This window comes from Perognathus longimembris, chromosome 17 (genome assembly GCF_023159225.1).
Source record: "Perognathus longimembris pacificus isolate PPM17 chromosome 17, ASM2315922v1, whole genome shotgun sequence".
Taxonomy (NCBI): domain Eukaryota; kingdom Metazoa; phylum Chordata; class Mammalia; order Rodentia; family Heteromyidae; genus Perognathus; species Perognathus longimembris.
Window position 1 is genome coordinate 55317148 of NC_063177.1, and position 24536 is coordinate 55341683.

General features: G+C 57.2%; 1 protein-coding gene across 7 annotated transcripts in view; it reads left to right on the plus strand.

Moving 5' to 3' along the window:
• The first annotated feature begins 2080 nt into the window (after positions 1-2080).
• Baiap2 (BAR/IMD domain containing adaptor protein 2) overlaps positions 2081-24536 on the plus strand; it is a 69663-nt gene continuing 47207 nt past the window's right edge. For 6 of the 7 annotated variants that reach the window (XM_048366954.1, XM_048366958.1, XM_048366956.1 and 3 more), the window contains exons 1-3: positions 2097-2231; positions 16375-16450; positions 19583-19669. In XM_048366954.1, coding sequence (XP_048222911.1) covers positions 2178-2231; positions 16375-16450; positions 19583-19669 — 217 coding nt within the window. In that variant the 5' untranslated portion in view covers positions 2097-2177. Of the gene's footprint in view, positions 2232-16374; positions 16451-19582; positions 19670-24536 lie in introns of all 7 variants that reach the window. The other variant, XM_048366953.1, reaches the window with a different exon arrangement.

Consider the following 24536-nt stretch of genomic DNA (forward strand, 5'->3'; position numbering starts at 1 on the left):
TCTGAGAAGGATTTGGAAACAAGGGACACCCCGCTCTGACAATGGCTTCCTTAGCTCACTGTGGAGAGGGGCGGGTGAGAGCCCAGAGCGGCCACAATTTCCCAGCCATGATAAGTGCTAAGATTCCTCAGCCCCCTGACACCTCTCAGGCAGAAAGAACAAAGTGACGTTTATCGAGGTTCGGGGACCCCTCCCTGCTAGCACGCGAGTGTCAGGCTGGCCCGTGGGTGCCTGGCCAGGAGCCTTCCTGTCCACCCTCAAGACCTGGGCTCTCGTCTTTAGGATTCAGCCCTCACATTATTAGAGGCTGCTGCCTAAGTGCAAGAGGCTTTGGGGATACGGGTGAAGTCAGGCTTGGGCTGAGCCCTTCCCCCAGGAAGCCGGGAGGGGTGGGAGCTATAACCCTGGGGACGGAGGTCCAGGACAAGCCCGGGCAGGCTCTGCCTGCCTCACCCCGTCCCCGGCCACCGTTGATTTTCTCAGAGCTGAGCTGCTAAGTTGCAGGTGGGATGCACGTTCATTTTCACTCACGGCAGGTGCTCTGATAGCCCTCTTTTCACCGCTGGCTTCCGCCCCAGCTGTCCAGCCTCCTGCTCAGCTGCCAGGTGCCAGGGGCTGGCCCAAACCGGATACTGCCAGAAGACAGGCTGGGCTGAGTCGGTCCCCAAAAGGAGCAGGGGGCTTCCAGAAGGCGGAACAAGCCAGGACCACGGGTGCTTGGCGGGGAGGTCGCCGGGCTACGTCCGTCCCCTTGCCCATCTGCGCCGCGCTGGCCAGTGACTCGGTGCGTTCTGGTCACTCCTAGGCTTGGGCATGCTGTGCACCACACTGGCCCACAAGAATGTACCTGAGAGAGGAAGGCGTTTGAGACCAGCCCGGCTCATGAGCCGGTAAGGACTGGCCTTTGTGCGGGCCCCTGCGAGCTGGCTGTCACTTGTGATCGAAAGATTGCAGAGAGCAAACACGCGGGGCTGGGCCCTCAATCACCACAGGCCATCAAGAAGAGGAAGCCAGTTGGAAGGAGTCTGGCTCTCCTTTCCTCCCGCCCCCCGGACGGACGGTGGTGGGCGGGGGCGGCGCAGGGGGGCCCGAGGCCCGACGTGGGCTCCGGGAGGGCGCGTGTCCTCCGGGTGCCGATCCTTGAAGGACCGGCCAGCTGTCCAGGAATGGGGCCCCCGCTGGCAGGGCACTCAGACCTGGTGTTCCTCACCGCGGGACACACGGCTCCCGGCGTTCGCCCGAAGGGACGGGACTGCAGCCCCCGCGGGCCGGCGCGGTCAGCTCCGCACCACCTTGCCTCGTGGATTCACGGGGCGCCCACCCCGCCGTCCCGGCCGCCCCGGCCCGTCCCCCGGGCTCCCCGGAGCCCGCGCCGGCCCACCCCTCCGCGGGGACCCGCCCCCGGGATCCTCCCCGAGGCTGGCCGGGGCGCCGCCCGCCGCGCCTACTCACCGGCGCAAGTTCGGGGCGGCCGACTCCGGCCCCGCCTCTCCCCGCCCGCTCCGCCCCCTCCGCCGCGGAGCCCGAGCGCGCGCCCCGGCGTCCGACGGCCGCGGCCGGGCCTTCCGCTGCGCCCCGCCGCGACCCTCGAGGGCCGGCCGGCCGCCGGCCCAGGCTGCGCCTCGCCGAGCGCGGGCCGCCTCCACGCGCGCTCGCGCCGCTCCCCCGCGGCCCCCCGCCCCCCGCCGCCGCGCCCTCTTCCTGCGCCACCCCGCCCCCGCTCCCCGCCCCCAGCCCGGCTGTCGCCCCGGCCCCCTCAGGCTGCTCCGGGCGCCAGCCCGCACCGCGCCTCCGCCTCCTCCCGGCCGGATCGACCCCGCCGCCGGCCAATCGCCGCCCGGAGCTAGCCGCTGCGCCCCGCCCCCGGTCCCGCCCCTCGCCCCCGCCTCCGGAACCCACCAATGAGAGGGGCGGTGCGGGAACGGGCCTGGCGGTTGCCTAGTAGCGGCGGAGCTGGGCGGGGGCGGACGGCCGGGGGCGGCGATCCGGGCCGGGCGGGGGCGGGGCGAGGGGCGTGGTCCACCAGGGGGCGTGGCCCCGAGGCGCCTATAAAGGCTGCGGCCGCCGGGAGTCGCGCTCCGTGGTCCTGCGCGCGCTTGTCCGTCCTGTTGCCTCGCAGCCTCGGCCGCCGCCCGCGCCCCCGCTCCGGTCTGTGGTGTTAGCCGGGACCCAGGACCATGTCGCTGTCACGCTCCGAGGAGATGCACCGGCTCACGGAGAACGTCTACAAGGTGAGCCCCGGTGCGCGGTGCGCTCGCGTCCGGCCGGCTGCCGGGGGCCCTCCGGGGTCTTCCCGCCGGGGGCTCGCGGGCGTGCGGCGCCCAGCGCGGGCCGGTCACAGGTGGCCGCGCCCGCCGAGGCGCTTCCGCTCCCGCGGGGCGCGCCGCCCACCAGCCGAGGCGGGCGCCCCCATCCCGACGGCGCCGCTCGGCCCCGCGCGCCCGCCCGCACCGAGGTCGCGGGGCCCGCGCAACTCTCCGATCCTGTCCGAGCCGCTGCGGAGCGGAGTGAGGCCGAGCGCACTGCCGGGGGCGGCACGGGGGCGCCCGCCGCCCCGCCGCCCCGCGCCGGCCGGGCGCGCTGGCACCGCGGGGCTCTTCCGGGCGCGGTCACGCCGGCCTCGGGGCACTTTCTCCTCAACAGGCTTTCCCTCTCCGCAACTCCGGCTCCATCCACGCTAGTAGTGGACGTGGCCCGAGGTGGGAGGTCGAGCGCGGGCAGGTCGGACTGATAATCCATCAGCTTATGTAACCGCGGAGGGAGAAGACTAATTGTGTAGGAGGCTGACGCGCCTGCCTCCGCGCCTGACATGTGTGGAGAGTCGCGTTCGCATCTTCATCTGTGAAGTGACAGCTTCCCATGGGAAGAACCGCAGAGCCCCTGGAAGCTTCCTCTCCGCACCCCTGCAGTCTGTGTGTGTGTGTGCGCGCGTGCATGCGCGCGCGCCTCTTGTGCACGGAGACACCGTGGTCCTTGGTTTTCTGTGTCTCCACCACGTCCATTCTCTGTTCAGGCCTTCCACCCCCAACGACGCAGCCCCGGGCTCCCCGATGGCACCAGGCCCACTGCAGTTCCCAGGGGCATTTTTTTTTTTCGGGAGATAAGTCTCTGCCCAGGCCGGTCCATGCCAGTCTTTTACAAAGATACGCTTTATTTCCAAACTGTGTATGAAGGTGAAGTGAAAGGCTGGCGGTGAGCGTAGCTGCTGTTTACATGCAGTTGCTGGTTCATGGCTGCTGAATGGAATTATGACCGCTCTCAGAGCAACAGTTTCTAATGGTGTTAACCAGCCACGGCTGTGCTTTCTTAGCCAGTGGCCTGTGAAAACCAACCTGGCTTGCTCTCCCTGGCTGCCAGCAGCCAGATGGAGGCTTCTGAGATGGCCCCTTCGGTTTCAGCCAGAGTCCAGGGGGCAGATTATACTTTAATGCGGCTTTTAATAAAGGCTTTAAAGTTACAGCTACGTGGGTCTGGAGGAATCTTGAAGTGTGGGGGTGGGGGCTGAGGCAGCCCTGAAGCCATGTTAGAGCCGCTGGTAAACAGGATTCCGAACAGCCTTCAGGGATTTTTTAATGTTGAGTGTGGTGCAGAGTCTGTACGTTTCTGGTCTTGTGGCTCTGTGGGAGCACATGCTGTCAAGGGAGGGAGGTTTATTAAATTATTAGTCATAAGTTCTGTCTGTTACGGTTTGTCTTTATTGCCTGTGAGGGAAAAGTGCCGGTCACAGTCTTGTCTCTCTCCTGCACTGAAACCTTTGAACCAGGAGCCCTGGTGGCCGGCACACCAGGGGTGTGCAGAGTAGCCTTGCTCTGGGGACTCCCATGCTCTTTTTTGAATAAAACACCGCCGAGCGGCCAGCCTGCGTCGCGGCTTTGGGCTTTACCCACATGCAGCTGTAATTCATCTGTCTGAAGAGATCTGTTGCAGTGACAGAAAAATATCACCATCAGGACTGGGGTGCACTGAGGACTCTTAGCTCCTTTGACAGCAGCCCAGCAGGTTTGGGGCCCGCTGAACCCAAGGGGTTCTAACATGTTTTGTGTTCGACACACCGGTAGTTGTTGCATTTCCCATGGGAAGGTGTGGCAGTGATCTCGCGATAGGATTTTTCTGGTTGGACACCTAGGGGTTGTAGGTGTTGGAAGGGCTGTTTCCACCCTGAGGCCACTCCTGCCCTAGTGACAGTTCCACTGCTGCACAGGTTTGGGTTTTTTTTTTTTTATGTGTAGGTGGCTCTTGCCACCCTCTGGGGTCCTGTCTGCTTAGTTTTCAGATCCTGGGCTCTGTTCCCTTTTTGTGTTTTGTCACTGGGGAGTCTGCGGTGTCTCGGCAGTGCCAGTACAGGTTGGGCAGCTTCGGTACGTTGGCCAGGTAGAAACCCAGCCCACATGGAGTCAGTCAGGAGACAGCCACTAGTGTGCAGATCAGGGCTGGTTGAGCCAGTCTGCCACTACCACACTGCCTCCTCCTGGGACTCAGCTCCCCCAGGCTCCCTGCTAGGGGAGCTTCTCTGCCCAGTTGGCAGTGCCTCTGGGAAAGGCAGGCAATGTGGCCCTGCTCAGTGTCACCCCATGATGCGGCTCGGCTGTTTGCTTTGGCCCTTGCATCACCTCAACTGCAGTTCTGAGTGGTGTTTGCCTTGGCAAAGAGGGAAGTTTGTCCTTGGCCCTGCTGATTAAAAATTCAAGAATAAAATGTACAGTTTTGATTTTCCTCCTGGAAGAATCTGTAACGCAGACTCTGACCTCTTTCCTGGTGGCTAAGTTCTCTTGGGAGCTATGTCTTCGGGGAATTTCATGAAAGATGAAGAGGAGGTAAACTGGACAGCTATGTGATGTCAACTGGGAACTTGTCCTTGGACCCCCAGGCCCTGCAGGGGCGTGGACCGTGAGGTGAGGAAGGGCCCTTCCTCCATGCATAGGAGGGCCTCTACCGAGGTCCACCCAGGCTGCCTGGCTCCAAGAGTAGAGAGTGTGTGCGGGGGGGAGGGGGTTACTGCCCAGATGGTTGAGTGTGCTTCTGAGAATGAAGCAGCCAAGCAGGGCTTGATGGTGCGAGCTTGTAATCCCCGCCACTCAGGAGGTGAGGGTGGGAGGTCTCCAGTTCCAAGTCAGCCTAGACAAAGTGAGTGAGATTCTATCTCAAAATGGCTGAAGGGAATGACTCAAATGGTACACTCCTGGGCTCAGTCCCTGGTATTGGGTTAGGGGGAATGAGGGCAACCGGAAATCTAAAGGCCCTCTTTAGGGGCCCCGAAACATTCAGAAGGGGGCTTTGTGTGTGTGCATGTATGTGCGTGCATGCATGCAGTAGGGCTTGAACGTATGGCTTCTTGCTTGGCTTTTAAAAAAACTCACACATGGTGTCCTACCACTTAAGCCACGCTTCCACTTCTGGTAAAGAGCCCCTCAGTTTTGTCTGCCTGGGCTGGCTTTGATTTTTCAGGTCTCAGCCTTCTAAATGTATGGGCCGTGGGTACCTGGCTTAGAAGGAGTCTTTTTTTTTTTTGTGTGGTGGTGGTGCTGGTCCTGGGGCTTGAACTCTGAGCCAGGGCACTGTCCCTGAGCTTTCTTGCTCAAGGCTAGCCTGCTACCACTTGAGACACACCTCCACTTTGCGTTTTTTTCCCCACTGGTTTGAGATAAGGGTCTCTCAGATTGCTGGGCACCCTTGGCGCTCACACCTGTCATCATAGCTGCTTCAGATGCTGATATCTAAGGATTGCAGTTCGAAGCCAGCCCCCACAGAAAAGTCCTTGTGAGACTCTTTGCCTCCAATTAACCACTTAAAAACCAGAAGTGGTGCTATGGCTCAACTGGCAGGGTTCTAGCTGTGAGCACAAAGAGGCTCCAGGACAGTGCCTAGGGCCTGAGGTTAAGCCCCACCAGGACCAAAAAACAAAAAGTCACAGGCCTTCTTGCCTGAGGTTGGCCTTGGACTGTGATCCTCAGATCTCAGCCTCCTGAGCCGCGGGCACCCAGCTGAGAAGGAGCCTTTTAATTTTAAGACGATCAGTTTGCTGAGGCTCCTGATGGGGCCAGGAGAGGTCAGGCTGTCGTTTTTTGCATAGTTGTACATCCCCGAAGAAGCCCTGACTCCCTGATGACCTCATAAGGGCTGAGGGTGGTGGGCGGCTCCAGCTCTTCTTGGAATAGCATTGCAGGCCTCCCTGAAGACGGCGAGGTGGAAGAGCAGGCGAAGGGGAAGCAAGTCCCTATATGGTTGTTGATGGATGTGGCCCCAGGGACTGTGGTCACTGCAGTTGCCCTGGCTACCAGGGGTCATCTCATGGCCCTGCAGCTGTGCTTGTAAGTCAGCCTGACCCTGCTGCAGCTGTTCTTGTGAAGGTGGCACCTTCTAGTCGGCTTTAGAGCCTTTCGGGTTTGCTGTATCGCATGATTGGTGAGGGGCAGTGCGCGTGGGATTCTGGGATGCAGAGGCCATTCACGGCGGCGTTCCACCCCCTTCTCTGGAAGGTGTTGTGGGACCTCCGACTACTGCTGCTGGCCTGGTAAGGATAGTGAGGTGGGGACAGACTGGGGTAGGTTCAGCTGTCTGCCTGGAGGGTGGCGGTACCAGGCGTGTCTCGGCAGTACTGTGCTCTGTTCTGTGTGTGTACTCGTGTGTGCATACGTGCATGTGTGTCTCTGTGTGGTCCTTTCGTTTGTTAGGATAGCCGGGTTCGCTTATCCGGTGGTCCCCTTGGTGCTTCCTTCCCTCAAGTGCTGTCTGTGCTGGGCTACCTGCCCTTGTCTCGCAGCACCGTTCCAGCTTTTCAGATCTTGTCCCCTGCGGGGAACCACTAGGGCAGAACAAGGCAGATTTCCTGCCATGCTGACCTCTGAGGAGAAGAAAACCAGGTTTTGCAGTTCTCATGCCCAGGCCAGGCCCTGTAGGTCATTGACTCTCCTGTAAGGTGTCCAGTGTCTGGCGTGTTTTTTTGCATGCTGCCGCTTCTTGGTACCTGTGACACTTGGGCATCTGGGGTGTGGGGAGTGGGTAATTCACCTTCAGCCTTGCAGCCGGGCTGGTATAGAGTGCTTGCTGTGCCTTGACCATGTGTCTTTGTGGAGGAGCTCAGCTTGGCCTGTGGGACTGAGTGACTGAACTTGAGGTCCTAGAGAAGGCCAGTGTTGCTTCAGGCTCTCCAGGGCCACTGTTAGAGGGGAGAGAAGGTGGGTGGATGCTGTTGGAACTCTGTTCTTGTTGCTGTTGTGGCTTTGGACAGAAACTTGCAAGGTCCAGGGCCTAAGGGCTGTGCATTGTCCCTTGGCCACCGGCTATACAAGGAGGGCCTTGCTGGCGTGGCATGGCTGCTAAACAGGAGGGTGGTGCCCTCTGTCCTGAGCATAGGGAGACAGGCTAGGAGGGAGGCAAGGTCCTGGTCTTCCCTTCTCCCTCATAAGTGGATTTGGGCCCTATTTGGTCATAGTCAAGGGTCACTGTGGAGCAGAAGGTGGGCAGGGCTTATGTCCTGCCTGGCCTCTCCTGGCCCCTCTGCCACCTGCCCTGCACCAACATTGTCCATAACTCTCACTGTTGGCTATGGATGCCTGGACGGGCGTGAGGGTGCCTGGGGCTGCTGCTGCTGGAGCCGAAGCCCATCCTCTTTCTCGGTCTCCAGTGCGTAGAACGGGCCTGTCTCGAGGTGCTTTCCCAGCTCCTGGCCTAGTAGTTTGCCTTGAAACCTTGTGTGGAGAAGCTAGTGCTCCCTGAACCCAGCCCTCCGGGTGCTGGGTGTCTGTCAGCCTCCTGCCCACAGTGCAGCACTACCGTCCTGTCTGCTGCCTGGGCCTGGAGTAATTACAGACAGATGTGGACCAAGCTGGCACCTTCCTCTAGCCTCCTGTTCCCCCTGCCTGCTCTGAGTCATTCTTGGCCCCTGATGTTGTGCCTGTGTAGCTGCAAGATGGCTGAGGGGCCTCAGCTCAGGGGGGAAGAGATGGGGAAGGCAGAAAGGCACAGCAATACCCCTGAACCTTGCACGGGTGGCTCCAGCCCGCAGGCCCTCGGGGACGTTATAGCCAAACTGCTCCTGGCTGCTCAGCACAGAAACGCTTCCTCTTCTACCTGGGACCCAGGCTTGGAAATTCAGGACCTTCTCTAGGACTTCATGATTGGGTGACTCCCTCACTGGTGTGTCCCCTGGCGCCTGGACAGGTGACCAGGCTTGGGTGAGGGCCTGCCAATGCTTTGGGGATGAATTTTTTTTTTTTTTTGCTAGTCCTGGGGCCTTGAACTCAGGGCCTGAGCACTGTCCCTGGCTTCTTTTTTGCTCAAGGCTAACACTCTGCCACTTGAGCCACAGTGCCACTTCTGGCCTTTTCTATGTATGTGGTGCTGAGGAATTAAACTCAGGGCTTCGTGTATATGAGGCAAGCACTCTTGCCACTAGGCCTTATTCCCAGCCCGAGGATGAATAAATTCCACTTCAGCGTGGCTAGAGGTCTTGGTTTACCTTTGACCCCTCAGCTTCAAGAGCAGCAGTCCAGCTATCCACAGGTCCCTGGAGTGCTGGCTCTTGGCTCCGGAACGGGGCTGACCAGTGTTTCTGGAAGCACTTTGTCCTGAGGACTGTGGCAGTTGGGCTCGAGCCAGGGAGGCGAGAGTAGCTGGAGTGTCATGAGTGACATGCAGGCTGTGAGCTGATGCTCTCGGGTCACTTCAGGGCCTGGGGAAGGCTCGCGCTCTTCGCTGTGAGGGCCTCTGCTCCAGACTGCTGCCGCCGCGGAACCCCTTTCTACCTGCTGAGGGACGATCGGGGCCTGGTGCCTGGGCCAGCTTCCTGAGCTGGCCCCCCTCTTCTCAGATCCTCCTTCCTATCCAGCTCTGCCTGTTGCAGTTTGGCTTGCTGGCTATGCCTTGGAAAGTCTAATCCGCTCCTGACTTTCCATAGGGACTGCCAGAAGAAACTCTGCCTGGTCGTTTGTTCCTCTGTCCTGGCCCTGTGACCTTGGTTGCCCAGTCTTGCCTCCTGGACCACGGGCATGGCTGACTGGACGAGGGTTCAAGGGCCTGGTGAAGCCAGCCTCACCGTGTTCTCAGCCTAAGAACCTCATCCCCACCCCTCCTTCGTGGGGAGTGGACACAAGAATTCTGTACATCATCCTCTTTGCAAAGATGCCAGGGCCTAGGGGAGTCACAGACCCCAGAATGAAGGGAGAGCTGTTCTTCTGGCTTCACGTTTTTCTGCTGACTGAAATAGTTCCTTTAGGATTATCTAGAAGTTCGGGGTGTAGCTCAGTGGTAGAGTGCTTAGCACATCCACAGCGAGTTCCGTCCCTAGCACGACCAAAAAAAGAAAATAAAAAGATCAACCTCCGCCCCCCATGTCTTTGTATTTGAAGACAGACCCTTCCCAAGCTCAGGATTGCCTTCCAGGCCCCTGATGTGCGCTCTGCTACTTTGGTTAGTGGTGCCTCTTTTTTTTTTTTTTTTTTTTTTTTTGCCATTCCTGGGCCTTGGACTCAGGGCCTGAGCACTGTCCCTGGCTTCTTTTTGCTCAAGGCTAGCACTCTGCCACTTGAGCCACAGCGCCACTTCTGGCCTTTTCTATGTATGTGGTGCTGGGGAATCGAACCCAGGGCCTCACGTATACGAGGCGAGCACTCTACCCCTAGGCCACCCTCCCAGCCCCTACTGGTGCTTTCTTGACCCACACAGAATGTAGGCAGGTCTCCTCTTCCTGAAGCTAGTCCTTTAGTGGTGTGTGGGTCCAAATACCCAGTCACACCAGGAGACAGTCAGGGAATGGGCCTGTGGTGAGTGATCTGTCCATGTCCCAGATGCTGCTGGTGACAGCCCTAGACAGGGAGTGTGGGGGTCACACAGGTGTCCATGCAGGGACAGAAGGCCTGACATTAGGACTGAGGTGGGAGACTTGGCGCCCTGGGCCATGGTCAGGCCAGCGGCAGGTGTCCCAGCTCACTTTGGGAGGGTTGAGGGGTCAGGTGCCTGGGCCTGGATGTGGTCGCCACTCTCACTGGCTCTGTGGGAGGACGTAGAGTGGTGGTTGTGGAAGGTGTGGGCGTGGTGTCTAGGGATTATCTTGGACGCCCGCCCCCTGCTTACAGCAGGCACAGCTGGGAGTTCTGTGTCCTTGACCACCTTCCTGGGGGGTGTTTCTGGGGATCTACAGGGACACCTCTGAGGGGTGAAGTGGCCAGCACGTCCTACCTGCCTGGCCCCAGGTCAGTGGGAGGAGCCACCGTTCCTCAGCATTCCAGGGCTGTCTGCTAGCTTGCTTGTAGAGAGTTGCTCTTTCAGCAGCCTTGGGCGACCGCACTAGTGCCCTTGGGTGTTACCAGAGACTGTCACCAGACTTACCTGTGATCACAATAGGCTCATATGGCCTTTTTTGACCTAGCATCATTAAAGGAGACATTTGTCTTCTCATAGTCCTGGAGGCTACATTCTGAGATCAGAGTGTGGGCAGGTGGGTCTTCCTGAGGTCCTGCCTCTTTGCTCACGCCTCCTTGTGTTTGTGCCTCAGAGGCAGTGTGTTCTGGTTTCCTCAACTACCAACTTGGTTTGAGTGAACACTTCCACCCAGGTCAGGGTGGCTGGACACTGGGGAGTTAGCTGTAAGCTTTGGCAGGGGGCTGTGTTCTCATGGAGCTGGGATGGGCAGGATGTATCTCTCAGATAGGAAGGACACGGCCAGATTGTTTTAGTCCCATGTCCGGCCCATTTGGCTGCCGGACTGATCAGTGATGTCCATTTCCTGTGGGGGTGGGACCAACAGTGCAGGCCTGGCTTCCGTACCCGGGAGCCCCCAGCCAAACCATGGGACTTCCTTGTGTGTGGTCTGGGGCCAGGCGCCTGCCTGAACACTCAAGCATGGCTTTTGCCCTTGGGGGGACCTCTGCCAGATCACTAGGTCTCTCATCACACAGGCTCTAGAGGCCCTTGGGAAGCTGGCACAAAGGCCTCTGATAGGATGGGGGGTGTTGGGGATTCTGGCTTTGCGTGAGGGGGGGGGGGCAGCCTGGGTTCTGCCTGTCTGTGAAAGCATGGCTGAGGAGTTGACTAGATATCCTTGTGATCCTTGTGGCAGTTGTTGACAGCTAAGGTTTTGCTCTGGCTATGAGAGGCCTTTCTTCTGGGGCCTCTTTGTCTCTGGCTGATGGGAGCAGACAGGGGTGCTGGAAAGGAGGCCCTGCCCTCTGACCCCTCCTGATGGAGGCCACCTTGCTCCCCCCTGTCACATCCAGGCAGCCTGCCAAAGACTCTGGGAGTCTCTTTATTACTCTTGGCAGCCTTTGGGGGTCAGCTACTGGAGCTGAGAACTAGAGCCACTGCATTACCACAGGGTGGCCTCTGCTAGAGGTCTTGCTATAGCCCCAAGGCAAAGCATGGAGACAGGTTCCTGTTCCACTGCAGGCCTGGAAGGCGCTGGGCTCTGCCTTCCCTCTGTCCCATCTCCTCTGCTGCCTGCACCACCCATCCTTTTCTGGCAAGGACCTCATTTGTTCATTTGTTTTGTTTTTGTTGCCAGTCCTGGGGTGTGGATTCAGGGCCTGAGACTGTCCCTGGCTTCTTTTTGCTCAAGGCTTAGCACTCTACCACTTGAGCCACAGCGCCACTTCAGGCTTTTTTCTATATATGTGGTGCTGAGGAATTGAACCCAGGGCTGCATGTATACAAGGCGAGCACTTTACCACTAGGCCACATTCCCAGCAAGGACCTTAATTCTCTCCTTTCTGGTCCTGCTCCTGCCCTACAGAAAGGTGCCTCTGTTCTCCAGTGCTCTCCAGTGCTCTGCTCTCTGTAGAGGTGCTTCCGTGTGACGGGGTGCCTGCAGGGGTCCCCGCTTGTGGTGGGTGGTCCCACACAGTGTTGCAGAGAACTATTTGCCCACCGTGGGCTTCCTTCCCTGAGCCAGGCCAGCCTGTTCTTCCTGCTCTAGCCCCACTCCAGGGGCTGTTTCCTCCCGGAAGCCTGAGGCCAGAAATTACAGCGACACATTCCTTCCTCCTCTGCCTCTAGCCAAGCACATTCACGGACTGCCTCCTCCAGGAAGTCTTTCTGTACTCAGTGGGCTGACATTGATTCCTTCAAGAGAGACCTCCGGTTGTAGGGAGTACATAAACTCTCAACGCCCTCCGTTTTCTTGTACCACAGGCAGGACTCTGTGTCTTCGTGGGGAGGTCACAAGCTATGCAGGACGTGGCCATTTTCCTCTGCTTGCATCCTGCAAGGGGAGCAGTGCAGAGCCTGTAGCCTGAGTCCCATGCCAGCTCCCTGGATCTCCACACGTTGGCACTGTCCCTACCTCGCCCTCCCCATCCTGGGCTGGTCTCTCTGGGTAAACTTGGATGCTGGACGGGGGTCTCTTCTCACCTGGGCAGTGACACCACTGTGGGTGTGGGGAGGCTTTTTCAAGCCTGCAAAACTGACATCCACTTCTTTTCTGAGCCCCACAGTGGTGGGAGGGCCGTGTGGGGCAGAGAGGCAGGGAGCACTGGACACCTGGGAAGCCAGCGTCAGTGTGGGCTGGAGACAAGTGGAGTAGCCGTGGGGCGATTCTTCCGGGAGCTGACTTCTCTGAGCACTGGCCTGGGGAGTGGGAGCAGGCAGAGGCAGCCCTGTCTCTCCCCTTTCTTTCTGCTGTTGCTGGAATGGGACGGCATCTGGACGCCCTAGAGCTGAAGCCAGGACCTGCCCTCACCGGGAACTGGCCGAAAGATTCCCTGAGATCCCGAGACTGACTTTGTCTGTCTGCAGAATTGGAAAGGGGCACCCACAGAGGGGTTTGGTGAAGGTCAGTATGTAAGAGGTCACCAGGCAGCCAGGGAAACTCCGTGTTCGCTTCCTCCGAGCGTTGTGTGTGTGGAGAGGAAGACCAGCCTAGCATGGCTGTGTATGTTGGGAGCACACAGGTACACAGGTACAGGGACACAGCCAGGCACCCCAAAGGACAGATCCTTGGCTTGGAATAGCTGGTCATGTGAGGCAGGGCTTGAGAGGGCCTGTGACTGGAACCAGGATGGAGGAATGGACAGAACCCTGTGCTGGCAGCCACTGGATCTGGGTGCAGAAGCCAGAGGGTAAAGCCCCTCTGTATTTATACAAAGGACCACCTTGGTGTAAATAGCCCAGCCCTCTCCCTCAAGTAGGGGATGTTGTGACCGATCTGCCGCACTTTGTCCTCAATGCTCTGGCAGACAGTCACTCTCTGGGCAGACCAGGAGAGGCAGCAGAAGGCACTCCCGGGGCGTACGGGTGTCCTGCTGGTGACAGCCACCTTTGAGATCTGGTGGGCCCAGCCCCTCCCTTTCACTCATGCAGAAAGGCTCCGCCATTCCTGGGGGCTGGGGGGAGGGGTCCCTGCCACGGGAATGCCACTTGGCTTAGGTTCTTCAGAAGGGCCACAGGACACCCTCCTTTGTCATCCCAGTTGAAGGGGGACTGAGTGTCCTTGGGCAAGGGCCCCTCTTCCCCCAGCCCTTTTGTGTCAGAGCCTCACCAGATGCACTAAAGGTCTTCCGTAATGAATATTTTGAATGTCCAAGGGAATAAATAAAAGAACGTGCTTGCTAAATATTGTTCTTGGATTAGGAAAGTTGCCCAAGGAGCCCCCCTAGTGATTTGGAAGTGATGAGATATGGAGTATAAATGACGTATGGTCCTTCCCCTCAGGTGAGGCTCTGTCCTTCCAGAGAACACGTCATGTGTGCAAGGTTCTGGGGAGCCTTCTTGTGCCTTGTCAGGGGGACCTGAGTTCCGCTCCAGGCTCGTGGACCGCACATCTGGCCGGTGGCCCTCTGCGTGGGCGCTGCCTTCAGCCCACTGGGCCGCTCCCCCGCAGAGACCAAGCTTGCCTTCTCAAGGTTGAGGCTCTGCTTTTTCTCAAGGTCTGGCTTCTGCTTTGGTTTTGTGTCCTTTGGGATTGATAAGGAAAGATAGAACGTCCCTCCCCTTGGTCAACAGACCCCTTCCCCAAGCGCAGAGTCCCAGGGAACCACACGCTCGATCTCTCACTTGAGGAAAGGTGGCGGGTGGCCAGTCCAGAGCGGGCCAGCCTGCATGCGCTCACTCCACAGGGTGGGGGGAAGGGGTGGAGCGCGGCCAGGCCTGACCTTGGTGGATGGGTTTGGGCCTAACTTGGCATTCTCATGGGGTGGCTTCTGGAAGTCTTCCGTGTAAACCCTGAGTGATGGATGGACTGGAGGAAGAAGTCAGAGAGGTGTCCCTCCCCACACTACCAGAAAGTTCTGTCCCTCCCACAGTTTCTGGGAGAGGCAGGGACTGGAGGAGGGTTGTGGCCTTGAGCGGGAGGCCCACGGTTGGCACCAGGGCCAAGAGCGGATGCTCAGAGCTGGAGGGAGGCACCGGGCCTCCACAGCCGCAGAGGCTTCGTCAGTGTGTCAGCTCCGTGGCAACATGCTTCTGATGCCACCTCCGGGCAAGGCAGCCCAGCACTGGTGCACTTTGTCTGGCCAGTGCCCGCGGGGGGGACGGGTGGCTGTGCCCAGGTGGCCTGGCTGGTGCTCCAACACCCACACCGCCCTGCCCACCGGCTCTCGCATTCCTCGGGTGTGAGCTCAGCTCTGCACCGAGGAAGTGAAACTTCACGCGCCCTCCCCTCTCCCGTTGTCACACAGGCGGATGCCCGGGTGGCTCCCGCCCGGCATTTTCCTGTCATTGAGGATGTTAATGGCAATGCTTCCCATTACTCTGGGGCCGGAGTCCTGGAGCCACACTCTGCCAGATCTTGTCAACAAGGGGTCTGTTTGCCCACCCACCTTCCGTTCTGTTCTAGATGAGAAACATCTCACGGGAGTCTGTCACACACACACACACACACAGAGCACCCTCTCCCCCCCCCCCCACGTGCACACAGGACCACACTGGCAGCACCAGAGTCAGCCCCGATTTCACCCTCTCACCTCAGCACTCCTCCATTCATTTCTGTGCCTGTTCTCCCCACCATTGCTGAGTCCCAAGGGCAATTTGAATATGGCTGCTCAGAGCTCACCACACCTACCCACAACTGATGTGCAAAACAAGAATCCAGCCCTGGCCAGAGCCTTCTCCCTGCCCCCCCCTTCTGTCTTTCAGAGATAGCTCAGGCTGGCCTTGATCCTCCTGCCTTGCCTCCAGAGTGCTGGGATTACACGTGTGACTGCCACACCCAGCCTTCCTCCTGTTCTAGGGGACATCTCCATACTTGTTTCTTGGCCTGGGGCCTTTGCACTGCTCTGTAGCTGACCCCCGCCTCCCCCAGATACCTGTTTCTAGGGATGAGCCCTTGTCCATCTGGGGGCTGCTGTGTCCCCACCTGCATTGAGCTCTGTGTGGATGCCAGTGTCTGTGCTGTGTACAGGAAGGCAAGACCACCAGCCCTGTGGACAGTGTTACTGTCTGAGCGGGTCTCCGCCTGGGGTCCTCATGAGGTAGTGAGTGAGGGGACAGTGAGCCTGGGCCCCAACTCGGGTAGGTGTAGTTCAGAGCTCAAGTACTCGTGAGATGCTGTGCCACAGAGCGGAGCAGATGGAGGGAGCCGGTGTGGGTCTGGGTTTTCTGAAGTCAGACCCCATGTGAGCACTGGCCTTGGTGTCCATCTCTCATCCGCCATGCTGGCCCTGCAGCCTGGGACCAGAGCTGGGACAGTTGCCTCACCCTGCCCCAGGGTGGGGGGGGGGGTGGTAGGTGAGGGCCACGTCCTCTGGAAGGACTCGGCTCTCCACAGGACAGATGACTTTAGGGCGAGGTTGAGTAGGGTTTTCTTTCAAGTTCCACGCAGGTCCTCCTTGGCTGGGATTGGGTGTTGACAGTGGTGCTGCATATTATGCTGGTAGTATTCTCACTTGGCTGCTGTTTGTGTGTGCCTGTTTTTGCGCTTTGTAATTAAAACATTTATTTGGCTTTCCCAGTGAAAATCTAATTTCTTGAGTCTAAGAATTGCCGATATTGGCACGGCGACTGCAGTCCATCGGGCAAACAGCTCCAGAGCCTGGTGGATTATTCATAGTGTGGTGTTTGCAAATCAGGCCGTGGATGTCTCTAATCAGAGCTGATGTTGGTAATTGATGTGTTGAGTTAGGGTTTTGGCGCGGGGGGCGTTGCAGAGCATTTGTGTGTGGCCAGCGGGCGGCCTCCTACGGCTGACTCAGCCTTGCCAGCTGGGTATGGCAGGCACCTCGGCACCGTGCGTCTGATTGGCTGGCCCGTGCTGCATGCGCCGGCGAGACCCCCTTGCGGTTCTGCGGCTGCGCTTGCCAGCCGGGGGGCACGTGGGATGGACACTGGTCTCAGGACAGTCGCTGGGGCTTTGAACTCGGGAAGCTGGGAGGTGATGGGTGCCTGGACTTCCCGCGCAGAGGCAGGCAGCACAAGCCTCGTGACACCCCTCTCTCTGCTCTCTTCCAGACCATCATGGAGCAGTTCAACCCCAGCCTCCGCAACTTCATCGCAATGGGGAAGAACTACGAGAAAGCGCTTGCAGGTAGAGTAGGCTGGCCGCCGCCAAGCACCCTGCCCCGGCCCTCGCCTGAACTGCCTGGGCTCACAGATGGACTCCACTCAGACATGGGGGTCCCTTGCTCCAGAAACAGAACCCCACAGGCTAAGTGAGAGCATGAGTGCCGGTGAGCTCTGAAGGTGCCCCTGCTATGCAGACCAGTCTTGTCCCGCAGCTAGAGTGACGAGTAGGTGGCATAAGGCCGGGAGTGTGGATTTCTGTCCTCCAGAATCATCTGGAGTCTGTAAGACTGGAGCGGAGACCACAGAGGCCTAAAGTCGGGGGGATCCATCGCTTCTCTTGCCGTTGGACGCCCTGCGCCCCTGTAGCGTCTAGACTGGGGATTCTAGGGCTGGGGGTGGCAGTGCTGGGCCAGTGGCCCTCGGTGCCTCTGGTGTTGCCACCTCGTGGTGCCAGGTCGTGCTGCTTACTTGGGGACCCCTAGTTCCTGAGCCCCGACTCAGTCTCCTGCACCCTTGTCTGTGTTTCTCTCGGGAAGGTGGAAGCCACCTCTAGCTGTAGCACCTTTGTGGTTTTTTATTTTTTGGGGGGGGGGTCTAAATTTTTGTTTTTGTGCAATCTCCCCCAGATTACTGGGAATGTAACCCAGACCCTAGATCTTATTAGGAAGGTCTTCAACCATTTGAGCCATGCCCCTAGGCCTTTTGCTTTGGGGGGCTCTTTTTGGAGACAAGGTCTCGCTATGTAACCCAACCTAGCCTAGAACTCATGGCTGTCCTCTCGGCCTCCTGAGTGCTGGGATTACAGGCTGTGCACCATACCCGACTCACTGCCACACCCCAGCCTCCGTGGGGAGACCATTGTAGCTCTCCAGCACTTCCTCCTCAGCCTGCTGTGTCGTGGCCCTTACCTGTGGAGGGGGGTTTGTCTAGTTGGGGGCTCGAGTTAGAGGCACCACATTTTTTTCTTTCTTTCTGCCACCTCTACTCCATCGTCTCTTGGGAACAGCGAGCCGAGCATCCGGCTTTTTCCTTAGTCGTGGGGCTTGAACTTAGGGTCTGGGCACTGTCCCCGAACTGCTTTTGCTGAAGGCTAGCACTCTACCACTTGAGCCACAGCGCCACTTCTGGCCTTTTCTGTATATGTGGTACTGAGGAATCGAACCCAGGGCTTCATGCATGCTAGGTGAGCACTTGTACCACTAGGCCACGTTCCCAGCCCCCGGGCCTATTTCTGTCTGCTCTGCAGATGGGATTGTCCAGCACTGTCATGTCTACCTGCCTGGTTGCTGCATCCAGCACAGGGACAGAGGGTCTTCTGCCGTGGATGTAGTCCTCCCCGGTTTCCTGAACCTGAGTCCTCCCTAGAACCTTTGTTTTCATGGACCCAGGCGGGTGGTGCTGGCCCTTCAGTGGGGGTCTTCTCCCCTTGGGAGGGTTGTATTTATCCCCACTCTTTAGCTAGCGCTCTGTGACCCTGGGGTTCTGCAGCACAGAAAGGCCATCTGTGCACTTGTGGATTCAGTTCTAGCAGAATTCATCGTCAGTAGCTGCTCAAGCAGAGATCCCGGTCCCAGAGCTTTGTGGCACTGCAGACCTCAGGATGTGGTGAGGGTCACTGCCCCCAAGAGGAGCCCCTGAGGCTCGGGGTGGAAGTATACAGTGTCCTGGGCATCTGTCCCGTCTTCTGCTGAGAGGCCTGGCCTAGAAAGACCTAGCTTTGCTTTGAGGCTGACAGCTGGGAGAGGCCTCTGAATGGAGGCTAGAAGGGGAGCTATGCAGCCTGGAGATAGATGAAGGATGTCCCCTCTTCGTGTGCAACACACTGGATCAGATTCTCCAGGCAAAATTAATTTCCAGGTCCTTTGAATCAAGAGGCTCAGGCTGGCTCCATTCTCGAGAGGGGGAGCAGGACTGGTGTATCCCGCAGCTGCCGAGGCGGGGGCCGGGGGCCCTGTGTGGCTATCCCTTGGGCTAGTGGAATGCTTTTCCCAGGTGGCTTGTGTTTGGGGGAGTTCCTGGGTCTGGTGGAGGCTGGGCCTGTGGTTTCTATCCTCCAGCTCTTTGATGCTTAGGCCTGGGCTTCCTCAGCCTTTCCGCCTCCCCCTGGGGCTCCTCCTGTGGTCGCTGGACTGTCAGACTGTGTGTGCGGGAGGGCTACTTCCTCTTCCTGTTTTATTGTCTCAGGACTGAGCATCGTGGTCCAGGCCCCTGGCACCAGCATCACCTCGGTTTCCTCACCAGCCTCCACACGCACAACTTCTCTTTTGTTTTCTTCCACTTACGAGGTATCCCCTCCACCCCCAACCAGGCAGCAGAAGCTCTTCAGCCCCCTGGGGACAGTCTTGGGCTACAAGACAAGTTGTGTGCACTTAATAAAAAATCACATAAATAAAACTTGATAAAGTGCCCAGTTATGAGCCCGGAAAACAGATTAGATACTGTAATTATGTTGTTGGTGGCTGTTACCTGTGGCCGTCCTCTCTAAGCCTGGCTGTCTGTCCTTCCTGCAGTCTGAAGAGCAGGAGGGTGGGGCAGTATTTAAAGGCCCCTCCTCAGAAGCAGGGGTAGCCCTGCCTCTCACCCCAAATGATACTTGAGGAAGCCCTGACTCTGCTCCACTTAGATCCCGGAGGGCAGACCCTGGGCTTCCCACCACCATGTCGCCGGGGTACCTCTAACATGCAGCCGGATCCCTCTGACCACTGCAAGACTGGTGATTCTTCCAGTGTTCTTTGAGCCATGAGCCCCCTCGTGGGACAGTGGTTCTTCCTGTTGGAGTTTGACTGGGAAATCTTTGGGTGCCTCAGTGGTTCCTGCCTTCCACATTTGCAGAGCCCTAACCCTGAGTCAGCACTCAGCCTCCTGAAGTACACTTGAGCAGCTCGCCCTCCCCCTCGTCAAACAACACGTGACGTGACAGGGCTCCACGCTCTACGGTTTGACTTGAATAGCTCTGGACCTGCATGGTACACTGTGTTCCTACAAATAAAAGGAGCCCTCGTGATAGGAACGAAATAAGAATATCAACAAGAAGCAGGAATGAAGCTGGAGTAGTCCTTGCTCGTCCAGGCCCACGATGGGGGTGGTGCAGCTCTGACTGCTGTGTTGGCTGTGGGTCTCGTCTAGGCCTCATTACTTCTCTCTCTCCTTTCAGGTGTGACCTTCGCTGCCAAAGGCTACTTCGATGCCCTGGTGAAGATGGGGGAGCTGGCCAGTGAGAGCCAGGGCTCCAAGGAACTTGGTGAGACCCCCACTCTAGGCAGAAAGCCTAACATTCTGTATACATCGAGTGCTGTCCTGTAACCAGGCCTTCTTCCGTTTCGGATCAGGTTTGGCTGTCAAAATATGCTTAAAAACAACAATCACAGCCCAGGCGCTGGTGGCTCATGCCTGCAATCCTAGCTATTCAGGAGGCTGAGGTCTGAGGATCAAAGTTTGAAGCCAGCCTGGTCAGGAAAGTCCCTGTGAGTCTCTTGTCTCCGATAAAAACTACTTTAAAAAATAAAAAGCCGGGCTGGGGATATAGCCTAGTGGCAAGAGTGCCTGCCTCGGATACACGAGGCCCTAGGTTCGATTCCCCAGCACCACATATACAGAAAATGGCCAGAAGCGGCGCTGTGGCTCAAGTGGCAGAGTGCTAGCCTTGAGCGGGAAGAAGCCAGGGACAGTGCTCAGGCCCTGAGTTCAAGGCCCAGGTCCAAAAAAAAAACAAAACAAAACACGAGAGCTGTTGAAGGTTACCCCTCCCTGAAAGTGGGGTGCACCAGACAACCTTGGGGTAGTGCTTAACGCTTACATTGGTGGACTGTCTCCCCTGAGGAGCATGGCTTGAGGATACAGAGCGTGTTTAAAGGTGTTGAGGGAGCTGGGGGGCTGGCGGGGGGGCTTGTAATGGTGGAAGGGCTGCAAGCCTGTGGATGGCGGCCCAGCTCTGCTTAAGTGTGTCACATGTATGCGTGTCTCTTGCTGACAGGTAGAATTCCTGGGTAAGTTGTGACCTTATGCTTCCTGTGTTCTGTGAATGTGGTACTGAGAATTCCTATTGACAACATAACCAAGAAACATGGAAGACACCGGCTCCCATGCGCTGCGGTTACAGATCTGACTTTGGGTAGAGCCCCGAGTTTCTGTGGTGCTCAGCACAGGTGGAGGTGTCGTACGCCTGCAGTGACAGGGGACGTTGGGCAGGCCTGGGACTGTAGGACTTTGGTGGGCGGCAAATCAGCCAAGAACCTCTTGTATTCTTCTAGTCTCCTGTCTGCAGAGCCTCCTTGTTGGGCACTATTCTGGAAGGTCCCCTTTCGGTGTGGCCAGTAAGGACACCAGGTGGAGACACTCAGTTCCAAGCCAGTAGGTGTGACATGCCAGGGTCAGGTGCTGGTGGCTTCCGTGGCTACTGGGTGGTGGTAGTGGTGCTGGGTTTCTCTCCCCAGAGTAGCCTCTGACTTCCCCCACCTGCTGTGGCTTTCCAGCAGAGGCCCTCGCTCACGCCCAGCTCCGCCTGCTCTCCCCCACTGCACCCTGTTCTGCACCTCACACCCTCCTGTGTGGAAGTCAGGCTTCACTTCCTTGTTGGAGGATATCCAGGCCCTGTGGCCTGGAGATCACGAGCAGTGGCTGTGTGGCAGAAGGGACCAGGCTGCACGTGGACCTGGCCTGTTACGGTGGGACAGCAGGATGAGAAGTCCTCCCGCCACGGGCCGAGCCTGTGTGGGCCCCACTCAGGCCACACTGCCTCCGCCCTCGTGGCTCCTCTTGTGCTTCAGGAGCTGAGGGTATGGGGGAGGGCCGCCCAGTGCCCCCTGAGATCGCCTGCAGCCTGAGCTGGTAGGCGAGGTGGGCGGAGGGGGGCAGTGGATGGTCAGATCCGACCGCATGGGGATCCTACCCCTGAGCTCCTGGGCCAGATCTGGAAGTTTGGAGTTGGTGTCCTGCTCACAGCTCAGCCTCGCAGCCCCCTGGGAGGATGGCATGGGGGGTTGGGTGTGAGCCCCCGTGTCCTGGGCTACACCACCAAGTAGCTTGTCCCTGTGGTCCCAGGCAGAGGCTGAGGGTGTCAGCCCTAGCGGTCCCCACAGTAAGGTGTCAGTGTGTCTGAGATGGGGAAGGTTTCAGAACATTTTTGTGGATATTCATTAGGGTCTGTGAATCAGGTGAGGAGCCAGGAGGCCCCGGCTCTGCCTTGAATTGGGGAGCTGCTTTCTGTGTGGGGTTTTTGAAATCTGCCCTGGGGCTGAAGTAGAATGTGAGCTGGCCGAGCTTTTCTTTGCTCACCGTTTAGTTCATCCGTTTCCGTGAGCAATTAGTAGAATTTGCAATCATTACCTTTAGCTCAAACTTTATCACCTGAAAAAGAAAACCGTACCTGTTTGTGGTCCCTCCCTAGTCTAGTCTCCTTGGTCCCTAGAGCCCACCAGCCCCAGGAAGCCCTCCTCCTCTGTGCTTTTTCCACGGTCATCTCATGTGGTAGAGTTGTGCAGCGTATGGCCTTGATTGGCTGGCTTTCTCTGACATACAGCCGTCATTGCCAGGTAGCACGTGTCAGAACTTGCTTCCTGATCATGGCCCATAATACCTGGTTGTGCCTGGGCCACATCCTGTCTGCCCGTTCCTGTGCTGCTGGGGGACGTCTTATGTCTAGTGCTGCTGTGGACACAGATGTGCAAGTATTTGTGTGGATGGACACTTTATTTTCTCTGATAATATACCTGGGAGTAGAATTGCTGGATCTAATGCTGGAAGTTCAATTTTGATAAAGGCAATACCCCTTTGATTTAAAAATAAGCTAGTTTGCCTACCCCCTTGCTGTCCGTGACCATCTTTTCCTCCTCTTCTTCCTCCTCCTTTTCTTTTGCCAGTACCTGGGCTTGAACTCAATGCCTAGTACTCTGTTGAGTCTTAACTTGCTCTGCTGAGTCTTAACTGCTAGAGCCATTTGCCTTGCTTTCTTGTTGGTTATTTTGGAGATAGTCTCAGGGTTTTCTACCCAAGTTGGCTTCAAACTGCAGTCCTCCAGACCTCAGCTCAGCCTCCTGAACAGCTAGCATTATAGGCACAAGCTAGGGACTCCTGGCCTGTTTCTTTTTAACTCTGGACATTGTCTGTTGATTCCTTGGGGGTCTATGCTATCCCTTTGCAAAATCCAGTGTCAATCGTCATTTTTGCTGAAATCATTTTGCAGTGTTCATGTGATGGTATGTTATGTCATCCTCGACAGTGGAGACCCACAGTACGTTAGGACTACCTGTTTTTACCACATCACTGACGAATAATGGAAGCGTAGGAAACCCCGTGGCCGGTGGGGAATTTGTCCACTCCTCCCGCAGTCACGGCTTCTGCCTCCCATCCCTCTCCACCTGAAGGCACCCACTCACTTGCTCCCAGCCCATAGTACTGGGGTTGGAGCAGTACGTGCTAGGTGGACGTTCTACCTCTCGAGTCATGCCTCCAGCCACTGGCCTTTCTGTTGCTGGTGCTTGGCGTAGATGGGGTCATGTAGTCAGCCTTGCCGGGTCTGCACACACAGTGTTTGAGGCCATGGTGACTGGCTCGTGGTGTTGACGCCGTGTTGCTGGATGGACCGATACCCTGCCTGTCCTCTCTGCATGTGCCACCGCTTGCTCTTATCTTACTCTGTTGATGGCCGTTTGGGGTATTTCCAAATTTGCATCTCCTTAATTAGGAATCTTGAGTGTCTTTTCATATGCTTATTGTTTCGCATTAGTGAAATGTCAGTTCACATCTTTCCCCCCTTGGTTTTATTTGGATTTTCCTCATCTTGCTGATTGATGAAAGTTCTTTTTTTTTTTGGCCAGTCCTGGGGCTCGGACTCAGGGCCTGAGCACTGTCCCTGGCTTTTTTTTGCTCAAGGCTAGCACTCTACCACTTGAGCCACAGCGCCACTTCTGGCCATTTTCTGTATATGTGGTGCTGGGGAATTGAACCCAGGGCCTCATGAATACGAGGCAGGCACTCTAGCCACTAGGCCATATCCCCAGCCCCTGAAAGTTCTTTCTATTGTACATAGAAGTCCTTTGTCCGGTGTATAGTTTGAAAATATTTTCTAATTGGCTTTTCAGTTTTGTAACAGGTTTTCTTTCAGTGCTGCAAATGGAACCCAGGGCCTTGTGCATGCTGGGAAAGTGCTCTACCACGGTGTTTGGGTTGGTTTGTTTGTTTTCCCAGTCCTGAGGCTTGAAGTCAGGGCCCAGGGCCTGGGCGCGGTCCTCGAGTCTGCGTAGCACTCTACCACTTGAGCTGCAGTGCCGCTTCTGTCTTTTTTCTGGGTAGTTTATTTTCTGGGTAGTTTCCTGTCTGGGATGGCTTCCTGTCCGGACTGGCTTCAAACTATAATCCTCAGATCTCAGCCTCCTGATAGCTAGGATTACAGGCGTGAGCCACTAACACCTGCCTTGGGTTTTAATTGGGGGAGGTTGTTTTTTTTTTTTTTTTTTTTTTTTACCATTACCAAAGCTTGAACTCAGGTCCTCAAATGTTCAGCTTGTGTGTTCACCTCTGGTACTCTACCACTTGAGCCACACCTCCATCCTTACTTTTCGCTGGTTAGTTGGAGATGGAGTCTCTTAGAGGTTTCTGGCCAGGCTGGCTCAGAATCACAACCCTCTAGGTCTCAGCCTTTTGTGTAGATTGAGGCATTGTCTCCAGCTACACAACATTTTGTAAACAAAAGTTCAGTTTTAATCTTGCCTAATTGGTTGGCGTGTGTGTGTGTGTGTACTGGGGATCTAACCTAGGATGTTGTACTTGCTAGGCAAGCACTTTGTCACTGAGCTACATCCCAGCTCTGGTTGACTTTTTTTTGCCAGTCCTGGGGCTTGAACTCAGGGTCTGAGCACTGTCCCTGGCTTCTTTTTGCTCAAGGCTAGCACTCTGCCACTTGAGCCACAGCGCCACTTCTGGCCTTTTCTATATATGTGATGCTGGGGAATCGAGCCCAGGGCTTCATGTATACAAGGCAAGCACTCTACCACTAGGCCATATTCCTAGCCCCTCTGGTTGGCCTTTTTGAGCTCAGGGTCTAGCCTCTCTCCCTGAACTTTTTTTGCTCAAGGCTAACGCTCTACCACAGTGCCACTGCCGGTTTTCTA